The following is a 25,637-nucleotide window of genomic DNA, read 5'->3' as shown; positions in this document are numbered from 1 at the left end:
TGAGCTTCTTTCACTCCTTCATTTCCCCCAGTCCAGGTTTAGACAGCAGTTATACCCCATCTCCTTCCTTAGGCTGCTCACTGCCTGGGAGGTGGGCTCTTTGTTCCATTCGAATGCCAGCAGCCCCTCTCTGCATCCCGGCTAAGGTCCCCCTGGTCACAGCTGATGAGAACTGGAGGAAACAGGGTCAAGGTGAGGCCTCTCCACAGCCTTAGTCACCATATTCATATTTATTGGCCATTATTGGAAATATTTAGCTGGATGTGCGCAGAATCAGGTGGTAGCTTTCTCACAGCCATGTTACACGGCGACCTTCCAGTTCTCCCTTACCGCCTTCACACTGTCCTTCTGGTCTACCTCCAGTCCAATTACATACTTTCCAACAAAAAGTGTTTAAACTTGAAACAGTTCCAACTAGAAGCTGCAGAAAAGAGGCTCCAAAATAACAAGAGGTATGAAATCTCTGCCAATACTACTTCAGAACAGGAGAGGAGTGCACAAAGCAAATCTACCATGCTGTATTTTAAGCCCCAAATCCATCAGTAAGAGGATTACAATAAAAAAATATCACTATCTAATGAAGTGATTTCTCTCTGACTGGCAAGCAATCATATGGTAGACCCTTACATGGAGATAGCAGCAATGCGCATAAGTTGTTTTCCATCAGAACGGCATTTCCAATAACCTATTAAGTCAACCCTAAACCCACAGAAACCAATTTACTGCAGTACCTTGCTCTCAGAGAGAGATGTATTTAAACGGTGTGCTCAGATTAAAACCTAATTAAAGCACTGCTGTTATCACTGGTTGGCTTCCAGAAAAGTGAAATTATGTTTATACTGTCTAGTAGTCAAGAAGGGTAAAGGAACAGATGGCCACAGCTTATAAAGTAAGAAAACAGTACCTTTGCTCCATCTTTGCTACACAGTTCTGTAATGTTTGATGGGACAAAGGTCTAGCCTGCAAGAACCTATTCTGATTACACAAGAGAACAGCAAGTGCATGCATGCATGCATGCAACTGAGACAGCAACTAGAAACCCACCTACACTACACGCTACACTTGACCTCATCCAAAAGGCCGAGAACCTAGATCTTAAAGGCAGCCAAACAAGACTATACAGAATGGAGTGAATGGTGTAGAACTGTGAAAGGGGACGTGGAAGCCCCTTCTCATGCTGCTTTTCTTTCTTGCCGCAATTCTGTTCCTTATCTCTTTCCTCTCACACGTTTCTAAATCTGTAATTTTAATCATAAATACAAACCCTGACGGGTTTTACAGCGAAGAGCTAGACTGAAAAGATAATGAAAGGAAAACAGACGCTGGCAGATGAAAGAAGCCTGTGAAGTGGACAGAGGCATACAAATAAAGGCTCGCTTTGGAGTCCTGTTCTCTCCGGAGTACAAATGATACAGCACTGCAAAGAACAGTCAGAAACTGAGGAAACCGAGTGCCAAGAGGCAACTCTTACTCTACAGAATGCTTAGAGTAGAATGTGAGTAAAATAGGTGGATCCGAAGTGAAGCTTTGCAGTATGGTAGATTTCAAATTGTACTTGCTCCAAAATATTACTGGAAGCCGTTTAAAGCATAAGAACAAAGATGCCAAATACAGAACAGAACAGCAATAATTTTTCCCTAAGTGAATTCCTGACCAACACATGAAACATCTAAGAAGTAGCTCATGCAATCTTGATGTTTCACAGTCACCACAAGTCATTTGTGAATGATAACAACTCCCTGAATTTTCTCTTTACATTCCTCAAAATTATGGACAATATTTCGTATTTCCTACAGCCTCTTCTGCCTTTCTGATGAGAAGAATGATGGGTCATACTGTCGTGTATCATCCAAAGACCTCTCAGGACATGAAAAAGAAAACTAAATAAAACAGAAAGGCTGTAGACAGGAGGAGAGAAAGAACTACAAGACAAAACGTTCCTATTTCTTAAATCACAGTAGGTGCACAACACGTAGCTGTTGAAAGAGCTAGTTATTCCACAAGCACTTTTTATTTTCCCTGTATGCTTCCAGCATAGCTATACATTTTTCCTAGATGAGATCCATGTACTTAGGCACAACTGAGAGCCTTGGCTAGGTTCTCAGTCTTAAATTGCGTTCCAGAGCATGTACAGACGCCCTGTGGTCCACATTTACTCTCCTATTTGCAGATTTGCTTTTGTCCCACAAACTGCTCAGAAATGACTTGCAAACATCCAGAGTGGTCAATGTATTTCTGGCAGTTAGGGCGGGTACTGCATTTCCAGGTGGGCAACCTTCAGGATTATTTTTTCATTACTTCCTTTCCACTTCCTTTTTCTTTTTGTTCCTTTCTGCGATTTCAAACAGACACACACAGCAGATGCTCCATGCTTTCAGCCTGCCATGTGCATGCTGTCCCACTGGCAGCTGCTCCTCTGGCATGCACATACACCATACGGGGGAGCATGCCTGCTCCTCTAACACCTCCCATAAAGCCTCAGCAGCTTTTCTTTGACATGGAGTCCAGCATCTCAGGGGACTTTAAAGCAACTGCTCGCAGCTTTTTTCAGTGTTACTCTCCCAGACACTGCCTTGTCTGGGTTCACCAGTCTAGAATCTCTTATCAGAGAGGCTCCTTTTTATGACACAAAGCAAACACACATCTTTTTTTGCCTTTCACTCCTGCCTGGATTAAAAGGGAAAATTACAATTTTATAGCAGCTAGCCCAGAACATCATCGTTTGCGTGCTTACACCAGCCTGTTGCCACCAGCTGCATGGCTGCAGGCCTAATGCTGCTCACTGCATAAGGCAAACGTCTCCTACTTGCATAGCAAAACAGGCTGCAGACCTTTCAAAGCTGCTCTGGTGGTGACAAAATGAAGCACCTCAGGCTACTGCCACATGCAGGAAAGCAAGATGACAGCTCCGCTGCACACAACTGCATTAAAAGCACAAAAATAGAGATTTATAGAAGGCAGCACCGAAGTCGGCTGCGCGCATCAGTGTAAGCCAAACTCCTTCCTCCTCCAGGAAGGAGGCACTCTGCTCACCACCTCAAGCGCTGCAGGCTTTGCTGCCAATAGGATCATTTCCTTCCAAAACCTTCCCCACGGCAGCAGCCCAGGAACATGCACAGCTAACTTAGGCTGAAAGGGAATTTTCCACCACCCACAAGCCTCTTTCCACCTTGCACAGATCTTCTCAAGCACAGGCCACAAAGAAATGGCACCAGCCTCTGCAGATGACATGTAAGAAGCAATTAGCCACAATAAATCTTCAGGGCCCAACGCCTGTGTCAAGTTTCCTTTACACCCTCACATTTAAAATAAGCACATGATGAATTTACACCTCCTTTCAGGTCCCTTCATGTTGTCATAGTAATAGGACGGGAGCTTAGTGTAAATCACGATAAGGCCATTAAGCAGAAAGATCATTCACCCTCTCTCTGTCAATTAAGGGATATCAGATACAGGCAGATACACTGGCAAGACATCCTTTTTCATCTGAGAAAATAAGCTTAAGCAATCCCTATATAATCACTCTTTTCTCAGCAAACTTTCTAGAGCACAGATAAGATCAAAGGCGGCTTTCCCAGCCAACAAAGTTATTAACACCTCAAGGAAAAAGTAATGTTACACAAAAGCCAGAGCTGTCTGATAGCTTCCTTGATCTGAGGACAGAGACAAGTGGTAGCAGAAGGGGGCCGTTGCCCTCAGTACAAACAGGGCAGCATCTGAGCATGAATAGAAAAACAACATGCTTATCTGTGAAAAATATGTATTTTCAGGACATTTTTTAATTGTGACTTCTTTGAAGGAAATAAAAAGCTGCACATATATTTTTAACTACAGGAAAACATCTTCACAGCATGTGATCAGAAAGCATGCTGGTGATAATGCCATGAAGTTAAAAGGGGACAAGGTATTGCCCTTAAAGTCAGTTCACAAGCAAGAGAATTCTGGATCCACTTTCACCACAAGGAAGAAAAAAATCCCAAAGCCCAAGACCTCAAAAAAAAACCCAACCCCAGTCAGCTGATGTCCAGAAGTGCCCTTAATTTTATAAGAAACATGAAGATAACAGACCCATTATATTTTTATTATATTTTAATATATTTTAATTTATGATTTTTGTCTTTGTTAGCTGAGATCAGAGGTCAGACTCAGAGCACTGGGGAAGAGTCCACGAGAAACAAGGAGCTCCAAGACGAGCAGAAACAGTAAAACTCAGTTTCCTGTCTGTAGTTCCCCTAAAGCTAACATACAGGATAGACTCTGTGATGTACAAAGAACATTTTCTCTATTTTCAAGAAGATTACCGCAATTCACTCTCCCCAAGAGCTCGACTTTCCTCTGTAAAATGTGGTTATGATTGGCCACAGGATTCAAAAGCTTCTGAGGAGAGACAACAAAAAGAGACAGAGATGCACAAAATAAGGATGTGAGTTTGTTTTCTGAAGCTGTAATAACAATAAAAAAAGAGGAAGAACAATCCGGGCCAGCAGTTCCCAAAATATGATATAAACGTTACCTGCAGTTTGAAAGCAGTACACAAACGACATCCAAACAGCCAAATGATGTTCATGCACGCCACCAGGACTAAATCTGTACTCTATACAAGGCTTTTACAATCAAGCTAAAACAAACCACAAACATTTAATTCATCATAACTAGCATGGCAAGAGCCCACTCACCAGCACAGTATACTCAGGCCACCCTACCTGCACCGGACCGACATAAGGAGAACCCTACCATACTTTGCCAAGGTCTTTCATGGTATCCAAGTTTCTGCAAGAGTCACGCCAAAATTGCACCATCATTACTTCAGCCACACGAGGAAAAAAACCACACTTCTAGAAGGAAAACATAGCTCAGGAGGGTATCACTAAAAGAGGAAACTTTTTGGTTAAGTTGAATGTTCCAGTCTCAGCCTGAAAAGCATGGAGTTGGGGGAGCAGTACACACCTCTGCCTACGTCAGTTCGTAGCTCTGTTCACATTTGCTGTCAGATGCCCGAGAGAACTCAACGCAGAGAAAGCTATTAGAAAAAAATATTATTACTTAATATTTATGTAGCACTTTCCATCTGGCAACTTTTAAGCAATAGATACATTAAGTAATTTACCAAGAAAAATAAAAACATACATTGGCGTTTTGTGTGATCAATAGCTTATGCTTTCAGAGGAAAACAATTCTACTTCATCTTTATTAGAATTAAACTTTAAGGCCTGAATTTACTATACATTATTCACTGTTACATTTTAAATCAGCAGAGAGGTAATCAATCAGGTCATTAGCTCCAACATTTTGCTAAGTTCCCACATTAAGAAAACCACAGAAAAACCTGGAGCTGTTAACATCTTTTTATCACTGGTTATGGACTAACAAGATAGGGCACTGTAATTGTTGTTTGGGGTTTTTTTAAGGAAAAAAAAAAAAAAACAACCTGAAAAAATCCCATCTTCCAGCTTTGCCACCCTGAGCTATTCTTTTGCCAATGACGCCCAGTTAATGATTCTCCCTTATTTCAACTAGTCTGTTGAGATCTTTCTGAAATCATTTCCAGCTACAACAGAGCTTCCTTTTTGTGGGTAGCAGCACATGTCAGCTTGGCACAGCTTTCCTTTTTCACAAGTGCAAGGCGCTTCCTTGTGTTGATACAGGAAGCTATCAAAAACATACTGTGGCTGGATTTAAGAGCAGATTCCATAGCACTGGCCATCATTAGCATTTCTAGCCAGCAACATTATGCTGATCTGAAAATTAATCTTTTGGGTCTAAAATTTAAAAATACAGTTCACATGCTCACTGTGACAGAGCAATTCCTGTATTTCAGATACACGGTCTCTCTCTCCCATGGCCTGTTGGGATGAGGTGGCGGTGCACTCATTTTTATTGCTGGTGAACTCAAACAAGAGACTGCTCTTTATGAGACACAATGCAAGCACAGGCAAATATGATGGCTGCATTCCGTTCTTGGTTTTGGCTTTTTAATGCACAAAATGGGTACACAAATTTAAGTGACATTCAAACTCCTGGGATGTAGGCAACTCACCCCGTTGGTAAAACAACCGTTGGGCATTTTTGAGTCGACATCATGGCAGTGAATCACTGGAAAAATCAGGGATTCATCCTGTCGCCTTTAGCAGCAGGGAGATGAATTTTCAGAAGGGGGTAAATTTTCTGTTCTCCGAGGTACTGAACATTGAGCAAGACTGGATATAAGAAAAAGGTAGATCATTAATCCAAATAACTCTAGCAGCTCTTTTATAGAACATCTCGCTTTTGTGGCTTCTTTATTAATCTTAACTGTTAGAAGATGAAACAAGTTAAATTGTGTGAGAGCATCTCGTGATTTCTGTATGTGCTCCTGCAAATACAATTAATACTTTATTTTAAATCCATTTTCCTTGAAGTTCCCCTAGCAGGTTCGTATTTCTTCTATGCTCCATTTGCATCTGGTGTTCTCAGATAGCTTACACAACCAGGAGTTAAATAATATCTTGAAAATCAAAAGTAGAATTACGAGGCTCAATAGATCAGTAGTAAGTACAGTAAACACTTGACAAAAATACAAAGACAACTAGGGTCTGGAACCAGTCCCTTTTTTAACACCTCTAAAGCTTCTGTCTAATGACATTCATTTTGTGACAAAACAAGAATGGGATTAGATCAGCATTACTGTTATGATAGCAGCCACATGACAGAACCTAGATGATTTTATTTGTCAAGCTTTTAATCAATTTTTAGTCCTATACTGGCCTGTCATTTTCAAAGCTCACGGGAGACTACATGCCTTTCTCATGAGCATGAATCATCAAGTTCACCCACATTTCAGAGTTAACCTACAGTGAAATTGCCATTGTTATAAATACTTCACAACACTTTAAAAATGGCATTCCATCTGGGAGTAGGAAGATCATAAGCCCATTCGTTCTCCTCCTTTTTTCCTGAAGGGAAGAGGGAAGAAATGGAATTCTGTATTTCAGATAGCAGAGACTTCATTCCTAACAGATTGCAATGTCACATATTGAAAACATGGTCAGTAAACAACAACTATAAGCCCCTACTTGTCCATATGACAAATATTTCACTGAAAAATGGAGCAACATCAAAAAGCTAGAAAACAAATGGTCATTCTCAGCTCTGTCCGTGTTGCAGCTGGTATGCACGCAGTTTTAGATTAATCCATGAGACACTTCTTCAGAGCTTATCCTAGGTGTCAGTTAAGCAAGAAATCCGGCTCCCGATAACCAAAGAGTTTAAAATCGCCTTCAAACCGTGCGTAGAGGCGTCTTATGTCTCTCTTGCTAATTCCTGAAAAATACCGCTCTACTTTTGTTTTGTTGTACACCGTTATGCCTGGTGGAATCGTAGGGTATGATACCAGATGGTCTATGCCGGCTGCTTTCAAGATATATGGAGCATCATCCTCCAGGGTTTCATGGTGTCCAATCACACTATACGTGATTTCACAGGGGGCACAAAGTTCTACATATGTTACCCAATGAATGATGTGGTCACCAAACTGAACATCCAGCCATCGGTGGTTAGGATCACCCAGATAGCGCACAAAATCCTCAAACTGTAGCCCTTTGGTCTCTGTGCGATTCTTTCTATATTTACGAATGATGCCAGGAGCAATTTCATGCCGGTACCAAGGTTCAAACCGAGGATTGTGCACAAACTTGTCCTTAAATGCAGAAATAAGTCTTTCAAATGGATCTCTAACAATAAAAAACTTGAAGTATAAATTCAGTCTAAACAGAGGAAGGAAAAAAAAAAAAAGAAATTAAATAATTAAAGAAAATGTTTACCAAAGTGTTTAAAGTGCGTTTAGCAAAGTCTTACACAGCAACGTGAATCTTGCACTACTCGCATAGTCTGTCAATATTATAACCAACAGGACAAGAAATACAAGTTCTGTCTTCTTACTAACAGTTTTTATACGCAGTACAAAGTGGAAGTATTTCATTCTAGTTTTCACATTTTATTCAAACTGGAGGAGTCTGAATTTACTGGAGTTTATTCAAACTGGAGAACACAAATGATGCTGAAAGCTCTGAGTCAAAAGATATTTTAAACGTCATGTGATTAAGCTCAAGAAGCAAAATACACAAAGGCATGGAAAAAGTGGCTTGGTGCTGCTAAATGCATACAAAAGGCTGCATTTTTCACTGGCAGGTAGTTAGACAAATCACTTCCTAAGTAAACAAAGAATTCCGGTATTTTATTTGATGTTTTGCCGTGCTTTCAATAATGGCTGAGAACATTATTTTCATGAGACCAGTTTTCAACAGAATTTCACATTTTATTGTGATATTGTAGTATGTAATATTCTGTAGTCAGAGATCATCTGTAGGAGGAATGAATTGAAAACAAAGTTTATTTCAGTAAATAGCTGAGAAAGGACGTTTAGAGCCCAATCCACACTGAAGTAAGTGGCTAGACTCTTTCTAGCCTCAACAGGCACTTGTATCAATCTTCAGGTTCTCCTGACTCACTCCTAATCAGGCAGGGCTAGAGGTCAGCAAACTAGATCAACAGATCCACACCATCCCTCTCTGTACACCTAAGCTCTCTGACAATTTCAGAATTCCCAACCAAACCCATTTTATGCCTCTCCAGCACAACTTTTGTGGTGGGCTGACTGCAACAACCCAAATCATAATGGCATTCAACTTCAAATGCCCTAGCTACTGCTCATCCCCCAGCTGAACAGTTACTTTTTATATAGTGCTGCTCACAGGGACAGGGAATGGATCCATATTCTCAAGAACATAGTGACCATATTTCAACTTGCACGCTATCAACATAATCAAGTGACCCCATTTCCACAGGTACAGCTGTGACAAATGGATTTGTACCACTGAATGTAACAAACCTTGGGACTGAACTCTACTGATAGCTGACACCACATGTATAAGAGGCTGGCTCTTCAGAACGGCTTAATACCCACAAAACCCATGCAAGCACAAGCTTACAAGTGTCCGCTGTCATCTTATGTCCTGGTCTTTCCATGCTGCCACCCCTTACGAGGATTATATATGGCATAGGCTCTAGTAAACATGAGAGCAGACACAGTCAAAAATATAGCCAAAGTAATTTAGAAGGCTCTACTGCGGAGAAGTATTTTTTCTGCTTTGAGAAGAGCAAGAAGCACCCAAACAGGAAGATAAAGTGGTTCAGCTGAACAGACAATACTCCCAGGCTAAGAAGCACTGACCTTTTAAACTTACCCAGTTCAATCCCAATAAGTAAATTTGCCTGCAATGACAATGTTATGTGCAGGCAGTTAGATTTACTATATATACAAGGCACCAGGGTGGACCTTCCAACTAAACCTCCCCTTCTCAAGGTCAGCTATGTAACAGCTAGGCATGCATTGAACTACAGAAACCCTATATCCAGCCAGAGCTGGCTGGCTCACTTAACTATATCACCAGTTACACTGGTCTCCTTCAAAGCCAGCAGGAAGGTAGTGACAGCAACATCTGTGAGGACAATAGAATAGTGCCATAATACAAGCAGTGGAGCAGAAACCCAATTGTCCTCAATTCCAGATGTAGACTTTAGTTGCACTCTTGATTGCGCATAACACCACTGACTCCAAACCCCTCCCACACCCCTGCAAAGCCACCTCTTACCGCTTTTTAATTTCAGAGTCGCTGAAGGAGGACAAGCGTGGAAGGCCATTCTTCTCATGATCGTGCACAATATTTTCTGGGATCTCTTCTATGGAAGAAAAAGCTCCTAGACAAATCAAAAAGGGAGCGCAAGTGAATTTTTCAAGGGAAAAGAAGTGAGTACAAGCAGGTGTGTGTCTTTGGCTGACAGCTTTTTGCTCTACCATTCTCTTTTCTGGATTTTTAGCACTTACAGTTACTATGTTTAAAACTGTTAAATGGCGAGAGATTCTGACTGAGAAGCCAAAAACTGTTAAAATCCTTCAGGGTATGTGACATCAAGGTCCAAGACCAAATGGCCTCAAAACTTTCAGAAAAGCATGTTACACAAATTTCATCAGCAATTATGTCTAAGCCTGTAATTCCCTACCTCACTGTCCCCATTCTCCTTCCCTCTGCCCACACATACAAAAGGAGGAAGACTTTGAGGATTAACTCCAAAGAAGGAACCGGCTTTTTTGCTGACAATCTATCGCCAACAAAAAATAAATGCTGCTGGCTGCTTTTGGAACTGCTTCAACACAAAAGCACTTCGCTGTCAGCATCTATGAAGTTCTTTTAACAACTACACTATGCTAAAACAAAAATTTCAATCATACAATACTACACAGCTTAAAAACCACTAACATTAACAATAAAAAGTCTCCAGATATTAATTTCTGCAAGCACATAAGTTGACAAGAAAAATAACGTCACTAAATTCTGATGCATTTATTTTAAGATCCTGATCCTGGAAGTTTTTATGACCTTGAGAATTATCTCACGTGGGCCCCTTGGGCTTTAGGTGTAAGCCTTCACACAACAGCATCATTTCACGGTATCAACCTGCAACAACAGCAGGGTGCTACAAAAAAAGCTCTTTAGATGAAAGTCTCTTGGCCGTCTCTGTTTCAGAACTGCAGTGAATAATCCACACCATTCAGCAGCTCAGTTTTGTAATTTGTTGGGTTTTTTTTCAGGGGGTGGTGGTGGTTATATTTTATTAATTTGAGTTTTCTAATTATATTTTTTGGTACTTTAGGTGAATTACATGTGGACAACAGATGCCAGAATAGATAGCCTCAGAAACTGAAAACTTGCATCCATCCAGAGCACAGTTCTGTACAAACAGTAGCAGAGTTAGCTGCCCCACAGTGCCACAGCTACGCTTCTCCATCCTGAACCTCCAAATACAACTTAGGTACTCAGACATAAACTATTCTCCCTGAAACATCAGTCCCACCTGCCGCAATTACCCAAAGAGGAGAAAGTCAGGTCAACAGCAGCAGTAGCCTTTGTCAGCAAACACTAGTACACTGGCAGCTCAAGGCAGAAGAGACCAGTGTTTATATGGAAACAACTTTCTGTCATTATCCAACATGCCAGAACTAGGAAGCTCAAGGTGAAAGGTTCCCTGCTGGTAAGACATGAATTATCCTTCACTGCATGCAGCCAACAATTCCTGTCTGTCCTGAGCTATTCTTTGCATGTTATCAATGTTAAATTCTGGTAAGAGCAGGTACTTCTACTATACTCATACAGTTTCATATTTAGTACTTTCTTGCAGTGTGGCTTTCATAGGTATTTAAGACACATGCCCATATCTAGGCATGTGCCTGTCTTTGCTGGATTTTTAGCTCCCGTCCATATATCAAAGTTGAAACTAATATTAAAGTTTTTAAGGACATACTCTTCACTACAAAAGTTTTGCCAATTTGTGACTGTTTCCTTCTGGGTGTGCAAACTACTTCATACAAGGTAAAGAAAATATAAAAAAACACCAGTACAGAGCTGGCTGTTCACAGGGTGCTTCTCATAAGAAAGCTGGGTTTACAATGCTCAGGATTTGTCCGCACCTTGGTGAGTTATGCCATCTGCAAAACCACAGAAGGACCTCAACTGACCTGACTATAAGTAGCAAATTCACAGCCCTAGTGCACAGACAGGAAAGAGGGTCTCATGTCCAACAAGACTGTGTTATGTTAAATATGATCACGTTAAGTTTGTATGTGCAGGTAGTGGTACATTAGAAAACCTTGAGGAAATGCATTATTTGTATTGGCATACCAGGCTACTAGAAGAGGATGGCAGACTACATGCATACAGGCAGCGTTCACCCTGTAGATTGTTTTTCAGACAGACAAATCCCTTTACTCCTTCTTCTACAGTCTAACATACCTTTGTTGACCAAACTATTGCCTTAAGCAACTCAGAATCTTCATAACTCCTATGATGGCTTACTGATAGCACCCACACAAGATTTCAGCAGTAGAAAACAACAGCAGCTGCCAAGTTTTAACTAGCTTTAAGAATCCTAGTTAAAAGTGAGTGGCCTTAAGTCAGAAATTTTATATACTACTGTTTCTTAGGGAATTGTGATACCTTGTAATTCACTTGTTTCAAATTCTACAGATTAGTGCCACCCTTCAAAGATAACAGATATACCTACCACATGCATATGGGTACTCTTTCATGATTCAAATCACTTTTGAGCCAAGTAATAGCAATTATTTATTTTCACAGAAAGAACAGGTGTATTTTCATTAAAAGATGTTTTGAAAGGACTAGAAGCAACCATGAAGAATGAAAAACTGAAATTAAGCATCAGTGTCAGAAAAGCAGAAAGAATCCATTCTTGTGATGTCCCAGTTGGACCAAATTTGTTCTTTCCTCCTCCTCAAAGAAACCCACACACCCACAACAGAGTAGATACCATTTAAAACGATCAAGACTTTTTTCCACTGAGTGTTGCCCACTTTTGGCGTCTGACAAAACAGGATCTTGTGCTTGTCACACACAAATATTCGGTCCAAGACGAATTTGGAAACTGCAGTGTGAGAGAGATCTCTCAATGCAGTGTCTCTGCAGACATTCCTGAGAAGCTCAAGTCTTTCCATATGAACCAGGGGTTGACGGATCAGATTTCCAGAAAAAGCTTTTCCAGTTGGCTTTATGAAATGCAGAGGGGAAAGAAAAAAAAAAAAGTGCAAGAATTTAGTTTTCAGATCAAATTCTAAAGTATAAAAATACCCAAACTGTGCATACTAATGCCTCCCAGATTAATGATTAAAACACTGTTACATATTAACTAAACACGTAGCACACAGTTTCCTTCTGGTGCTGCTGCTGTACACGTTGGTTCAACTCTTAAGTCTTTATGTAGTAGAAAGTAGTAAGAGCTTTTCCATTCAATTTAAGTCTGCTGCAGAGCAGCAGGGTCTTATCTGTGTGGATAAAACTTGCCTTGACCAAATACTGGAACTCCCACGAAGCTTCAACAGCCAGTAAGAAAGCTTCTGAGGAGTTAGGACAGGAAATTAAACAGAAATAAACTTTAATCTCTGAAAAGATGGGGCTTAGAAATGCTGACCCATCTGGCTGGGATAGAAGAATTTCAGATAAAAGTTCTGTGCTGTTTTCTAGCACCTGTATTCATTCACTGTTTCCATTTATCCAAGCTGCAAAAAATTAAGTGGACAAAAATTCACACAATGAGCATCAGTGCTTACTGTGGCAAGTAAGAGAAGCAGGCAAGATTCCCCTCCCCAAAAATGGTTGAACTGTTTGATGTATCTCATTTTTCTGAAACTAAGACAGAAACCATGACCACCTCTGCCTCATGATTAGTGGGGAGAGGAAAAAGGAGCTTGTCTGATTAACAGGTAATGAGAAATTTCTACTGACAAATCTTGCCCCTTGCACTAGTTGATTTACACAGTTAGCAATCCCCAATATCAATACAGACTAGGAGATGTACTGACTGACAGCAGCCCTGCAGAGAGGTACTTGGGGATACCAATGAATGAAAAATTGGATATGTGCCGGCAATGTGCATTTGTAGCCCAGAAAGCCAATCGTATCCTCAGCTGCATAAAAAAGCAATGTGGCCAGCAGATCAAAGGAGGTGATTCTGCCCCTCTGCTCTGCTCTGGACCTAGAGTACTGCACCCAGCTCTGGGGTCCTCAGCCCTGGAAAGACATAGACCTGTTGGAGTGGTCCAGAGGAGGGCCACAAAAATGGTCAGAGGGCCGGAACACCTCTCCTACGAAGAAAGCCCGAGTTAGGGTAGTTCAGCCCAGAGAAGAGAAGGCACTGGGGATTGCGGCCTTTCAATGCTTACAAGGGGGTTATGAGAAAGACTGAGAGAGACTTTTTACTGGGGCCTGTAGTGATAGGACAAGGGATAATGGTTTTCAATTGAAAGAGGGTAGGTTTGGAATAGATAGAAGGAAAAAAAAAATTCCCAAGAGAGTGGTGAGACACTGGAAGAGGTTGCCCAGAGAAGCTGTGGAGTTCCATCATTGGAAGTGTTCAAGGTCAGATTGAATGGAGCTTTGAGCAACCTGATTTAGTGGAAGACGTCCACCCATGGCAGGGGGGTTGAGCTAGATCATCTTTGAAGGTCCCTGCCAACCCAAAACTATTCTGTGATTCTATGATTTTAGGTACAGTATCCAAGCTACACATGAAAAAGGAATGATTTTACTTTTTGTCCCAATCCTCCATAAAGAAAAAAACTCACTCTACTTTTTCTGTTTGTTACTCTTCTTCAGTATCACTTGGTCAGAATGTAATCTGAACCGCCTGACTGATTATTTATCTGTCAGAACAATTCCTTTTGCATGCAACCAGGATTAATATTATTGTTCTGCCTTTCATGCTGTCAGGAAGTCAAGAGGGATAGAATTAGATTCAGAAACCTTATTATCCTCTTCCTACAAGTGAAGGAAGGTATTAAAACTCACTACACCAATCTGCCAGCCTTCCACTGAACAAAGTGTTTCTCTCAAGTATTTTGAGGATAACTTATATTTCATTTTTTTTTACATATGAAAACAAGAAACATCATGTTTTACGGAAACCTACCTTCCATGCTTCACCACAAAAATACTCTAAACATGATGACTTATGTAACCAACAGAAGAAAAAACTGGACTTAGCCCACTGTGCAACTAGTCTCAAATTTACATTTGCGTAAGAGATCTTCAGAATTCCCTTGTAAATTAGCAAGTACCACATTCATTCTGCTTTATTTCTGAAAGCACAGAACTATGCATCGAAAGGATCAACTGATACTGAATACCATTGTGTTCATGTTCTACTTTGGAAAAACACTGAGATGTGAAGCACAAAGAGTACAAAACATGAAAAAGGAATGGAGATTGATAAAAAGAATCGGAGAGATTGGGCAGAGCACTAAGAGAATAAAGACATAGGCTTGCCCTCAAGAACCACAAACCTGATGGCTATGACAAGGCAGAATAAAAGTGATCAAAAATTGGGCCATTATATTAAAAATCTGGCAAAAATTACTGTCTTGACTTGATAAAGGAGTACTGTAACAATTTTCTCCTCAAAATCGAAACACATTAAGTTGAATCACTGGGATGAAACAAGACAGCAGGTTACAGTAACAAACTAGCTTTGTGAAGCTAAAATGAATTCTGCTTGCGCTATCTAAATAGAACAGTCTGAATAAATAATTCCTGTCCAGCAATTTCTTTCAACAATGGGAAGCCCTTACTTAACCTCTTATTTTCTCCCACTCTTTTAATACATGTAACCCTTATCTCAACAGTATGCACCTGGAATTCTTCAGGCCAATGTTTCTCCTCTGGCATATGTACCTCCTCCACTTTTGTCACGGCTGTCAGTATCAATGGTTCTTGCTTGGCACCATAGCCTAAAGAAGGACGAGAGAGAAAAGCATTACAGAAGGTGGGGGGGAAGGCAACTATTTCTGCTTTACTAACACAACTGAACATTACTTTTTGTATTAAGCTTACAAAACATGTTCCCAAATGGGAAGATAACAGATAAGACATGAGACAAACTATGAATATTTTAAAGAATATACTCTGGGGGAATTTTGGATACAACTTCTGTTGAGTTTTATCAAAGAAACATGTCCATAATCTTTTACTTTGGTCTTTTTTAAACAAACTGTGCAGAGAGACATAGAAATCATAAATCCAAGTATCACGACTGACAGACTGAGTATATTATATGGACCTGAGAGTAGGAGATTCTTATTCTTCAATAAACTTTCCAAAGCACATCCAAATAAAAAACTTACTCTATCAGGTTTCTTCCTCCCCTCAGATCAGTACATTTCTTCTGTTGTAAACTCTTAAACATTACCAGAATAAAAGTGTCATTAATGACCACCTTTGATTTCTTTGGTGCTCTAAGTAAACACCTCTACCCAGCAAGAAATACAAGATCTCCTCTTCCTTTATTACTGGACTGATGTCCTTCCTTAGAGACTCCCACAACAAAAGAACAAACTCAGGTGATACTCTTGTTCTTTCTTAATAATTTTAGGGCAGCTAATAGTTAGAGACCAATTAAAGTATGTAAGGGAAGAACCCTTTGCATCTTTTGCAATTGGTATGCCACAGGAAAACTAAAAAAAAATAACACAAGGCTCTAGCTTTACTTTACATGGTGTGGAAAGATCAAAAATAATTTGAGGCAGCTTTTACTACCTACAAAGCAAAAAAAAAACCCAAAAAAACTTATTTCTTCACTATTTCCATCCACACTGGCCTATTTTCCCCTTTATATAGTTTCTTCTGTGAATAATCTTTCTTTGGCTTCATCCACAGTGGTTTACTGTTTTGTGGTCAAGAAAATGTATGTACTGCCTGTGTCCTTTTCTTAAGGGAGTACTCTACTCTGCCTACACCAGATTTTAACAAAAAGCGTACATGGAAAAGAAAGTTAAAACACGGACTTACTTCACAGTATCCTGTTGTAAAATCAAAGCAATCTGATTCAGTGAAAGAGCAGCTAAAGTATCTTTCATTATTACTAGGTAAAAGCATGCCTGCAGCTGCTACTAGAAATGATGAACTGAAACTTGTTCCTTCTCATTAAGAAGTTCCTATTGCTCACGCACCTGAGACATCCGTAAAAGGCTTAAACAAAAGAACATGGATTCATTGAGCATCTGCTGCTGTTGTTCTAGCTGCTAAGTAGACATATCCGAATAAGGAAAATTTCTGACAAGCCATATTTTATTAAGTCTATAAGAGTTCCTTCAGATCGGCCATCCTGTTTGGACTTTCTCAAAAATTCTGTTGGTATATTCAAATTACTTCCTTTCATTAGTCCCACTACAAACACTGGTATCTCCAACACATACATACACTCAGCCATAGTCATGCCTTTGCAGGACTGGAGCTTAAGAAATTATACCATCTTCTGCTCAGAGACCTATTCAAAGGGGAAGGAAGATTCAGCAAAGGAAAAAAGGAAGAGAAAGGAAAAAAGGAAGAGAAGGGAAAAAAGAAAAAAAAAAAGAAATTGGCAAGCCAAGATAATAAAAAGCAAGTAAATGCAAAGGGTATATTCTTAGCCTTTTTTTTAAACTACACTTTAAACTTCCTGACAAATTCTGATGCAAAGAATCACTCAAAGAACACCTGAGCTGAGAAACAAGAGTTGGCATAGAATGAAGTACTGGAAGATTTAACTACCTAACGTAAGACCAGCTTATTTGCAGATGTACTAGGGCTCAAACACAGCTGGGACCAAGTAAAGCTAAGTTAGCCTACAGTTCTCATCTATAAGATTTGCTGAACAAATCTCCACACAAGAGGTATGCTATTTAAAGAGGTACACCCAATATATTTATCAACTATCAAGTCACTGAAACAAATGGCACTAGTGATGTCAGTACTTCAAAAGTTACACATTTTTTCCATATCTTAAAGAGATCTGTATTTCTGCATCTTCCTACGACTGCAAGTCATGTCATCACCTTCACCCTGAAGTCTCTGTAGGATGGCTTTGTAACAGTAGTTCCTCAGCAGACAGAAAACTGTAACATGCTGTATGGTGTCATCAAATGGCTTAAATTCCTCATCAGCTTACTACCATCTGGGCTACTTAACCTAAGGAAAAGCCTATAAGCTGTTTGTCAGTCAAACAGCAGAGGATAAAACTGAATGCAAGAAGCAGGGCAGAGGTGGCTAGGCTAAGTGCATTGCAAATGAAATAAAACTTTCCACAAGTTTTACATAATACTGCAGCCACAGGACAAGCAGTCACAAGATGACAGAAACTACTGTCATGTGAAATGAACCCTTTTGATTCTTGTGAATCTCCTTTGTCTTTGAAAAGGTAATTGTGCTCTGTGCTTTGCTTGTCACTTCTAGGGGATAAAGGTACTGAAACTGAAGGTATTTGAAAAAGCAGGCCTCACAAGACAGTACTGCCAAACATCATCCCCTCTGTTCTTAACCACCAAAAAAAGACATGATGTTAGTTTTGCAGACTTCTACCAAGACAAGCAGAAATTGAGTATCAGCACTGTCACTTCAAGAAATTTAGTTGCTCTGTTCTCAATTCTACTGAAGAAGTGGTAACATGCCAAGAACTACTTTGCACAGAAAGAGTATTTGCATGAAGCACTATTCATTTTTCTGTTCCATACCAGACATTAAAATTGAACTTACCATCTGGGTCTTTAAAAGTCAATGTGATAAACTTGCTAGCAACCATGAACATGAATATCACCCAAAAGCATGCAGCTAGCAGCAGCCACTGGTGGTGCATGTTGTCAGACATGAGCCATATAAAGCTGTTGCTTCCTGTTTGAAAGAGGAAAGATCGACACATCAGTTATTATTGTTCCAGTTTAGAAAAATACTTTCCATTACAAAAATGACTAAACTCTAATACACGTGTGTCATAAAACATAGCTGCAGATGTCATTTCTTTCTTTTTGGCTGGGTTTTTAACCAATGTTAAGGCTGACGCAATGTAACTGCCAGCTTCCCTCCTCCTTCACCCCTACGTACACATTCCCAGTCCCCTCCCTGTGCTGGAAATAGCACCAGCTGGCTGGCTGCTCACGGAGACAGACAGCAAACCCCCTGATTTTTTTAGTTTATTTTTTTATTTAACTTTGCAAGACAGCTTACTGTAAGAAAGGAAGGGAGAACAAAGAAACCTCCCTTCTCGGTGGTAGCTACTCAGCAGATCAGCCAAACTGTACCATTAACAGTATTCTTAGTTACCCCAGGTCAGGTAACATGTGCTCCTCCCCTGCCCAGCCTACATGAATTACAGGCTGGAAGCCGTCGAGCCAGAACACTAAGCTTAACCTGACAAAATATTTAAATATATTAATGTCCCTTCTCATCTTGTCACTTTTATCAACTGCACTTGTCACTAAGTATCAACCACAGGTACTGGAAGACTTTTTTATTGCCATCATGCTAAGCACTATCTACGTAAAGGGTTCACTTGCAGCAGCGTCTACTACCTGTAGCTGCATCCCAGCAGGTAAGCCTTAAAGATAGGACTTCCCCAGGAGTGCCAGAAGGGTTACCCAAACAACTGAGACCACAGATGTAGCATGCAAAGAAACCACAAGTCTTACTGAATCCAAGCAGACTGAGGATGGTGATACCGCACTGTATTATGAACACATGGTGTCTGCCCTACCTTGCAGTTTGTAAGTTTGCTCTGAACACTTCTTAGCTTCATTTTACGAACTCATCCTAATAAATTGTTCTCTTTTATGGTTAAAAGTTACGACACAATATAAGGAAACCAATTACAAAGACGATTTAAGTCCCCAGCCATTAGAAGAAATAGAAAATTTTAAGCTACATCTTTAGCTGAATTTCCAGCCTCTTGATGGGCAACGCACCCAGGGTAGCACTGGGGCCAACACCAAGTATCTGTGAAAGTTTCACTGCAAAATTTAAGCTTCCATAACTAAAAAAACCCTAAACCAACAAAAAAAACCTAACAGCAAACATCGCTGCCTACCTACCGAAACCTGAGACACCTCACTCTTGAATACTTATCCTGCAAAAATAAAGCATCATTGTGTCAGTTGTTGCTGGAGACGTAAGACAGCCGAGGGCCTGAACTTAGGTGCTGGTAAGTGAATGCTTCCTTTGAAGGATGCATACAACACACTTCAGAACACTTAACAGAAGAGGTTCTAACACAAAAACCTCATACAATGAGATCCTCTCAAAAGTCCTGTGAGGTTTGTTGCTTGTAGCGTCGGGAAGAACAAAAAACCAAAATACCCATGTAACCAGCAACAGGATCAAACTCAGTCCTAAAGTAGACACATGCAACTTCAATGAGAGTCACATCTGCATGATTTGTGATCACACTTCCTATACAGCCACTTCAGTGAATTGCCAGGGAATGAAAGAGATTGCCCTCATTCCCAGCTAAGATGCTAAAAACATGCTAGTTAATACTTCTATGCAAACGTGTTAAGTTTTTCATTCACATACCAAATTCCACCTTCTTCATTCCCACAAAGCTTCAATAACAGAAGTGAGCCTAGTTCTAACATTGTTTCAGCATGTCCACCTGCAACATCATTTCTACTGCTACAGGCGCTGATTGCTTTTCCAACTAGCTTTTGCCTTGCAGCAATGCAAGTGTTTCCAGGAGGGGTTCTCGCTGCAGCTGACAGAACTGAAACATCTTCAGGGTATGCTGAAAGCCTGTGCAGGCAGACAAGCAGCTCCAGAGTTGGGACCCCAAAGACGTATGTGAAATGGGCGAGAAGAAGAAAAGAACGTAATATACCCAATTTAAAAAAAAATCGTAATTTTTAGCTAGGGTGGCAGTGTTGAGGCCTATTTTTATTTTCTCAGTGCAATATTTTTCAGTTTGACTTCTGAGAGGTCCTTTTTTTCCTTCTTTCATGATTCCATTTTTAAGTACTTCTCCTAAAAACACTGCATTTAAGGTAAAAAGATGCAACTGTCTTTTGGACAATTACAGGTGACCTCCATGAAGATTACATTTGTCATCTCCTGTTTTATGCTGCACTTTCTAGCTGCCAACTGAGCATGCAATGTCCGACACACGTTATTCTTCAACATCAAATACGGTTAGCCATGAAGTATACAATATATGCATACAAATAATATGGCATGAATTCCAGAGCACTAACCTCTTTCCAGCTAAGTAGTTCAAAACTTATTCTTATCCTACCATTGCACTAGTACAAAACGTGCCCCAAGTTTCATGCTGAAAATGATGAGGTCCATCTCTCATTTAGAGCACTGACATTTATCACCTTTGTTTTCAGACATCACAATAATTTCAAAAATTTTCCAACTCTCACAAATGAAAGAAACGCAAAATAGATGTTAGGACACAAAAGGTAGCAGTGACCTTTCTACTTTTTGGGTAGCTCTGCTAAAACCGTGAGAACCATTCAACATTGAAAATACAAACAAACCTGTCTTCCAAGGCAGCAGACGGACAGAAGCTTGCAGAGAACATTCTGCAGGAGGAGAACTTCTTTCTAACCACCAGATGCAGGTTTTTCAGAGATATAACGAATGGTATGGGCCAGACCTTTCTGTATAACCCTGTATATTTGTTCTATATAAAGAATGGTAAAAATGGTCTGCAACATTTCTAGCATCCCTGCTAGTCTGCCCACTTTTATAGTGGTGATGGATGCACACCATTCAGTGAGGATTATTGATCTATATTCCCTTACGTAATTCACGTATTGGATTTCTAAGAAGTTGTGTAAAATGACAGGGGGAAAGCAATTTCCACGTCCGCTGACCTGAAAAGCTGTTAGCACACACAGGACCCTGCTGCTAGATCATGTGCTCTAGGGATAGGAGAACAACATTTTAGCCAAAAACACCTACAAGCAGCATTCTACTTACCTCAAGGACTGGACTGAAAGGGGACAGAATTGCAGTCATATCCAAAACAACCACCGCTATTACCCTTCAATATGTCAAAGCTGAGAGGAAAATATTAAGCAGTTTTGTCTTACTCGTTTTTTGATGCACACAACAAATCTGCAACCATACTCCTCAGTGGTAAGAGTCTTGTCAGAGGATCTGTCATAATGTAATTACAATGGCTAGCACTGTTACTTCTAGCACCCTAAACAAAACTACATTTATATCAGCAGCTCATGACTTGTCTCAAGCAGCAGGACTGTTCAAAACTGTATACAGGAGTAACTCAACCATTACACTCCAATGCAATGACTAGTAACATTTTAAAAATAACCTGTGTATGTTGTTTCCCTTTCTCTAGCTTCTTCTTTAATATTTTTACTGTGTTCACATAAGGTAATCACACTTCCTGTTATATCTCCAATCTTACTGCATTTCTGTTGCCTCTCCTCTTACCTTCTAGTGAATATATACTAGCTTCTATTTTTGGGGGATTGTTTTTTTAGCTTCCTTCAGCTCCCAAATATATCTTTTACTTCTTCTTCTCTAAAAATATTTCTTCTTTACAAGCAGAAAACCCAAGAAAGCTGTTGAAGGTTTAGTCCATTTTCTCACAATGAAATACGCAGGGATTCTTAGGTTACTCCTCCTCCCTCTTGTTGCAACGCTTTTTAGGAGCACAAGGTCCCCAAACGCCTTCTCTCCATCCACTCCTCTGTCCTTCCCTCCCTGGGCTACTGACCCCAAAGACAAAATGGCCACATAACCCTCGGGTCAGCCAGATGCCAGTTTTGCCTGAGAAGAAATGGGACTGCAAACACACACACAAACACAAACCAAAGATCAGGACACAGACCACGGCAAGCTTGACCCGTTACCTGGAAAAGGCACCCGTATTTTGCGGTAGACTGCCATCTTCATGTGAATGATGGGACAAAGCAAGAAAATCTAAACAACAGTAAAAGTCGGTGCCCAGCCTCTACTGTGCAGCTTATGCTGCTTGGACAGGGGCTGCCGGGCAGGACAGTCCCTGCATGCACGGTGACCAACAGTGGCACACTGGGAGCCTCAGACCACCAACCACCTACCCATCAGCACACGACTGACCGTGGAATTTGAAATGGAACTGGTAACGAAGGCCAAAGAGCAGCTAGCTGGGATATCTAACCCGTTTTCATCAAGTTCTCCTTTGTGTAATCTTGAGGAGACCTGGGCGATTTATTACACTTAAAAAAAATAAAATAATGACTGGGACTAAAATCTATCACACTTTGGTGAGTCGTGTGGTGCCACTGAACGTTATAACAGGCGTTTCTGAGGCCGGTTCTTCCCTGCGGCTCTCCTCACCCCGCTGGCAGGCGCAGGCCCCTCGCCGTGCCCCCCAGCCCCCGCCGGCCGGCGCAGCGCTCCCTCCGCACGCACCACCCACCGGCCAGCGGGGCAGAACCGACTGCGGGAGCAGCCGCGGAACCCGCCCCAGCCGCGGGCAGGCTCCGGCTGCGCCAGCCCCGCGACCCCGAGCGGGAACGGCACCCTGCCTCCCCCCGCCCGACGGGCGCCGGGTCCGCCTCCACAGGGCTCCTCACCGCCGGGAGCGGCCGCGGCTCCCGGGGCTCCCCCAGGGCGCCCCGCGCTGCCCACGGGAGCGGTATAAAGAGGGGGGCCCTCAGAATACGGGACGCAGCCGTGGCCTGGCGGGCAGGGGGTGAGCCGAGGCAGAGCCCAGCCCACCAGCCGGGCTCCGGGCGCACGGACCGGGGCTGAGCAGGCGTAAACTTTTCCGTTCCGGCCGAGGAGGCGGGCAGGGCTTCCCCTCGCCCCCGCCAGGCAGAAGCAACAGACGCCCGCAGCACCCCCTGGCTACCTCGCCCGGCCGGCCGGAGGAGCCTCTGCCCGAGGCTGCCGGCCGCCGGGCCTCCCCCCGCGGCCCTCCCCAGCCCCGCCCCAGGGACCGGGCCTCCCTCGCAGCGACCCCTCCCCTGCTTACCGGCCCTCCAGCGCCGTTCCCCGCAGCCTCGGCCCCCAGCGGCTGGGCGCTGCTCCCGCCGGGGGCCCGCCTCACTCGGCGGCGCGGCCGGCCCGCTCAGGCGGCCCCGGCTGCTGCTGCATCCCCCCCCTCCCGCCCGGCTGCGGGCGGCAGCGACAACGGCGGCGCCTCCCCGCCCGCGCTCAGCCCCTGCTGCCGCCGCCCGGCCCCGCCGCCGCCTCCATTTCCTCCCGCCGCGGGCAGGCCCCGGCCTCGGCCGCCCCCCGAGCCCCGCCGCCGCGGCGGAGAGGAAGGTGAAGGCCGCCGCGGGGACGGCTCGCTTGGGCTCCGAGGAGACGCAGCGCCACACCCGGCCGCCCGGAGGCGGGAGGGAGGGATGGAGGGCGGGCTGCTCTGGGCCGCCCCGCCTCGCCCCGCCTCGCCTCGCCCCGGCGGCAGCGGCCGTCTCAGCCGGCGGCCCGGGCGCGACCCCCGGCGAGGGTGCGGTGGCCGCTTCTGGCCGGCCTCGGCCCTTACCCCGCCGCAGCCCCCGGCCCGGGCCCCCGCGGCCCCCCGGTGGCTTCCAGTTTTCGCAGGGCGGCTGGTGCTTCTCGGCGGGGTCGACGGCCACCGCTCAGCTGGACTCACCTATATACTTGTGTTTGGGGCTTTTTGCTATTAAAAATGTCTTTAATAGGTCCCTAACGTTTGTGTTTCAAAAAAAGAAAGCTGCAAATGCGACTTTTGTGCACCTGCAGGACACCAGTACCCACAAATCCCATCAAAACCAGATGCTGGTGATGGGCCTGTTTTTAACAGCTATTTAAACAACTTTCGGGGATGTATCACAGTGCGTGGCTGTAGGGATGTGTTATAGTGCTGAGGTGGTGGTTCCTAAACTCTGCAGAAATTAAAAATGGTGGCCCAGGGCCCTCTGGATGGTGCCTGGAGCGGAGGGTCATCCTAGAGCGAAGCCACCCCAGTTTAAAGCTCATCGAACGCTGATGGCATGTCTTCTGGTGTGAAATCAGGTGATGGAACGCTACGGACAGGTTTTATCCTCTGACCCCAAAATATGTCCTGTTACCTGACCCAGCACACAAACTGATGTAGTATGTCTTCTTGTGTCTGCCCACCAGAATTAATTTGCCCACTGGGAACTGGTAAATTGGGGGGGAGGGGGGGGGGCACATGGAAATCCCATCTTTCAGGTGAAGAATCCGAATAAACAGCATTCTACAGGCAGTCCTGTTGATCAGTCCAAACTAGTCATACAGGCATGCTGCGTGAGAAGCCCTTGCTTCCAGCCTTCATCTCTTCTTCCCAAGTATGTTGTCTTAAGAAAGACCCATACAAACAGGATCATTTCGAGCTCAGTCATGGGAGAACTGGGAGCCCCAAAATCCACACAAGGAAGAAAACATGACTGAGAAATCTAACTGGATTTTTAGGCTTTGGGGAATGATCCCTGAATCCCAGGCCACATGGTCTGATGTCCACGCTATGCAGGGTTCACCCCCTCTGCAGTAAACCGCTGCAGTTCATGCTACCCAGCATTTCACCCCAGTTTGTCTGTGAGATTTTGCGTGGAGAATGTGAAACAAAATTGCTAATTATGGGATTGTGTAAATAAGTAAATACCCAAACAACATCTAGTCCTTTGAAGCTGATTTGCCATGGAAGACTTGAACCCTAATAGTCATGCCCTAAACCTTAATGAAGTCTGTAACGGGCACAGGGAAGCTTGCTGCAGGATCAGGGCCAACAGTTCAAGACAGGGCAAATTCAGAAGCGACACAACTGTAGTAGCAGTTTCTGTTTGTGTGTCCAGTTATCAGTTAATGAAAATAATCCAACGGAAGTAGAGTTTAAAATGGTTTCACAGCTAAAAAATATATTGTAAATTTATTAGAGTCCAAATCAAAACTGATAACAAGCAAGTTTAATGCCTCTTCTAGAACAAGGGGGGAGAAGAAACATAGGTTAGGACAGGCAACCTTACTTAAGTACTCACCTCACATACTTTCCAGTCTCTCACTTCATAGTCTGCATGACCGTATGGAGTCTGAGACTCACTGACACACACGCACATGCGACTTGCATGGTTTCCACGTCTGAGTTGCAGGTAGTAGAACTGTGTGCTACATTAGATGCCTCATTGAATGACCAAGAGGCAGCATTCCTCACTGTGAGAGGAGGATTTAGTGCCTCTTATTCATGCCTTTCCAGACTTGACTACCATGGTGCGCTATGCTATGGAGCAGAATGTGCTAATGAAAATGCATTAACAACTGCACGTTCAGTGCTATGCTGACAGCTGCTAG

General features: G+C 42.7%; 1 protein-coding gene across 1 annotated transcript; it reads right to left on the bottom strand.

Moving 5' to 3' along the window:
• Positions 1 to 5,023: 5,023 nt before the first annotated feature.
• On the bottom strand, positions 5,024 to 23,711 carry CHST10 (carbohydrate sulfotransferase 10). Its single transcript, XM_055702142.1, has 6 exons — positions 23,335 to 23,711; positions 18,111 to 18,245; positions 15,234 to 15,331; positions 12,361 to 12,595; positions 9,630 to 9,735; positions 5,024 to 7,742 (listed from the first exon to the last, which is right to left on the bottom strand). The coding sequence occupies exons 2-6, from the start codon at positions 18,220 to 18,222 to the stop codon at positions 7,205 to 7,207; spliced, it is 1,089 nt and encodes a 362-aa protein (XP_055558117.1). The 5' UTR covers positions 18,223 to 18,245; positions 23,335 to 23,711; the 3' UTR covers positions 5,024 to 7,204.
• Positions 23,712 to 25,637: the final 1,926 nt, after the last annotated feature.

The sequence above is a fragment of the Falco cherrug genome, chromosome 2 (assembly GCF_023634085.1).
Source record: "Falco cherrug isolate bFalChe1 chromosome 2, bFalChe1.pri, whole genome shotgun sequence".
NCBI classification, from domain to species: Eukaryota; Metazoa; Chordata; class Aves; order Falconiformes; family Falconidae; genus Falco; species Falco cherrug.
This window is presented reverse-complemented; position numbering and strand designations above follow the sequence as displayed.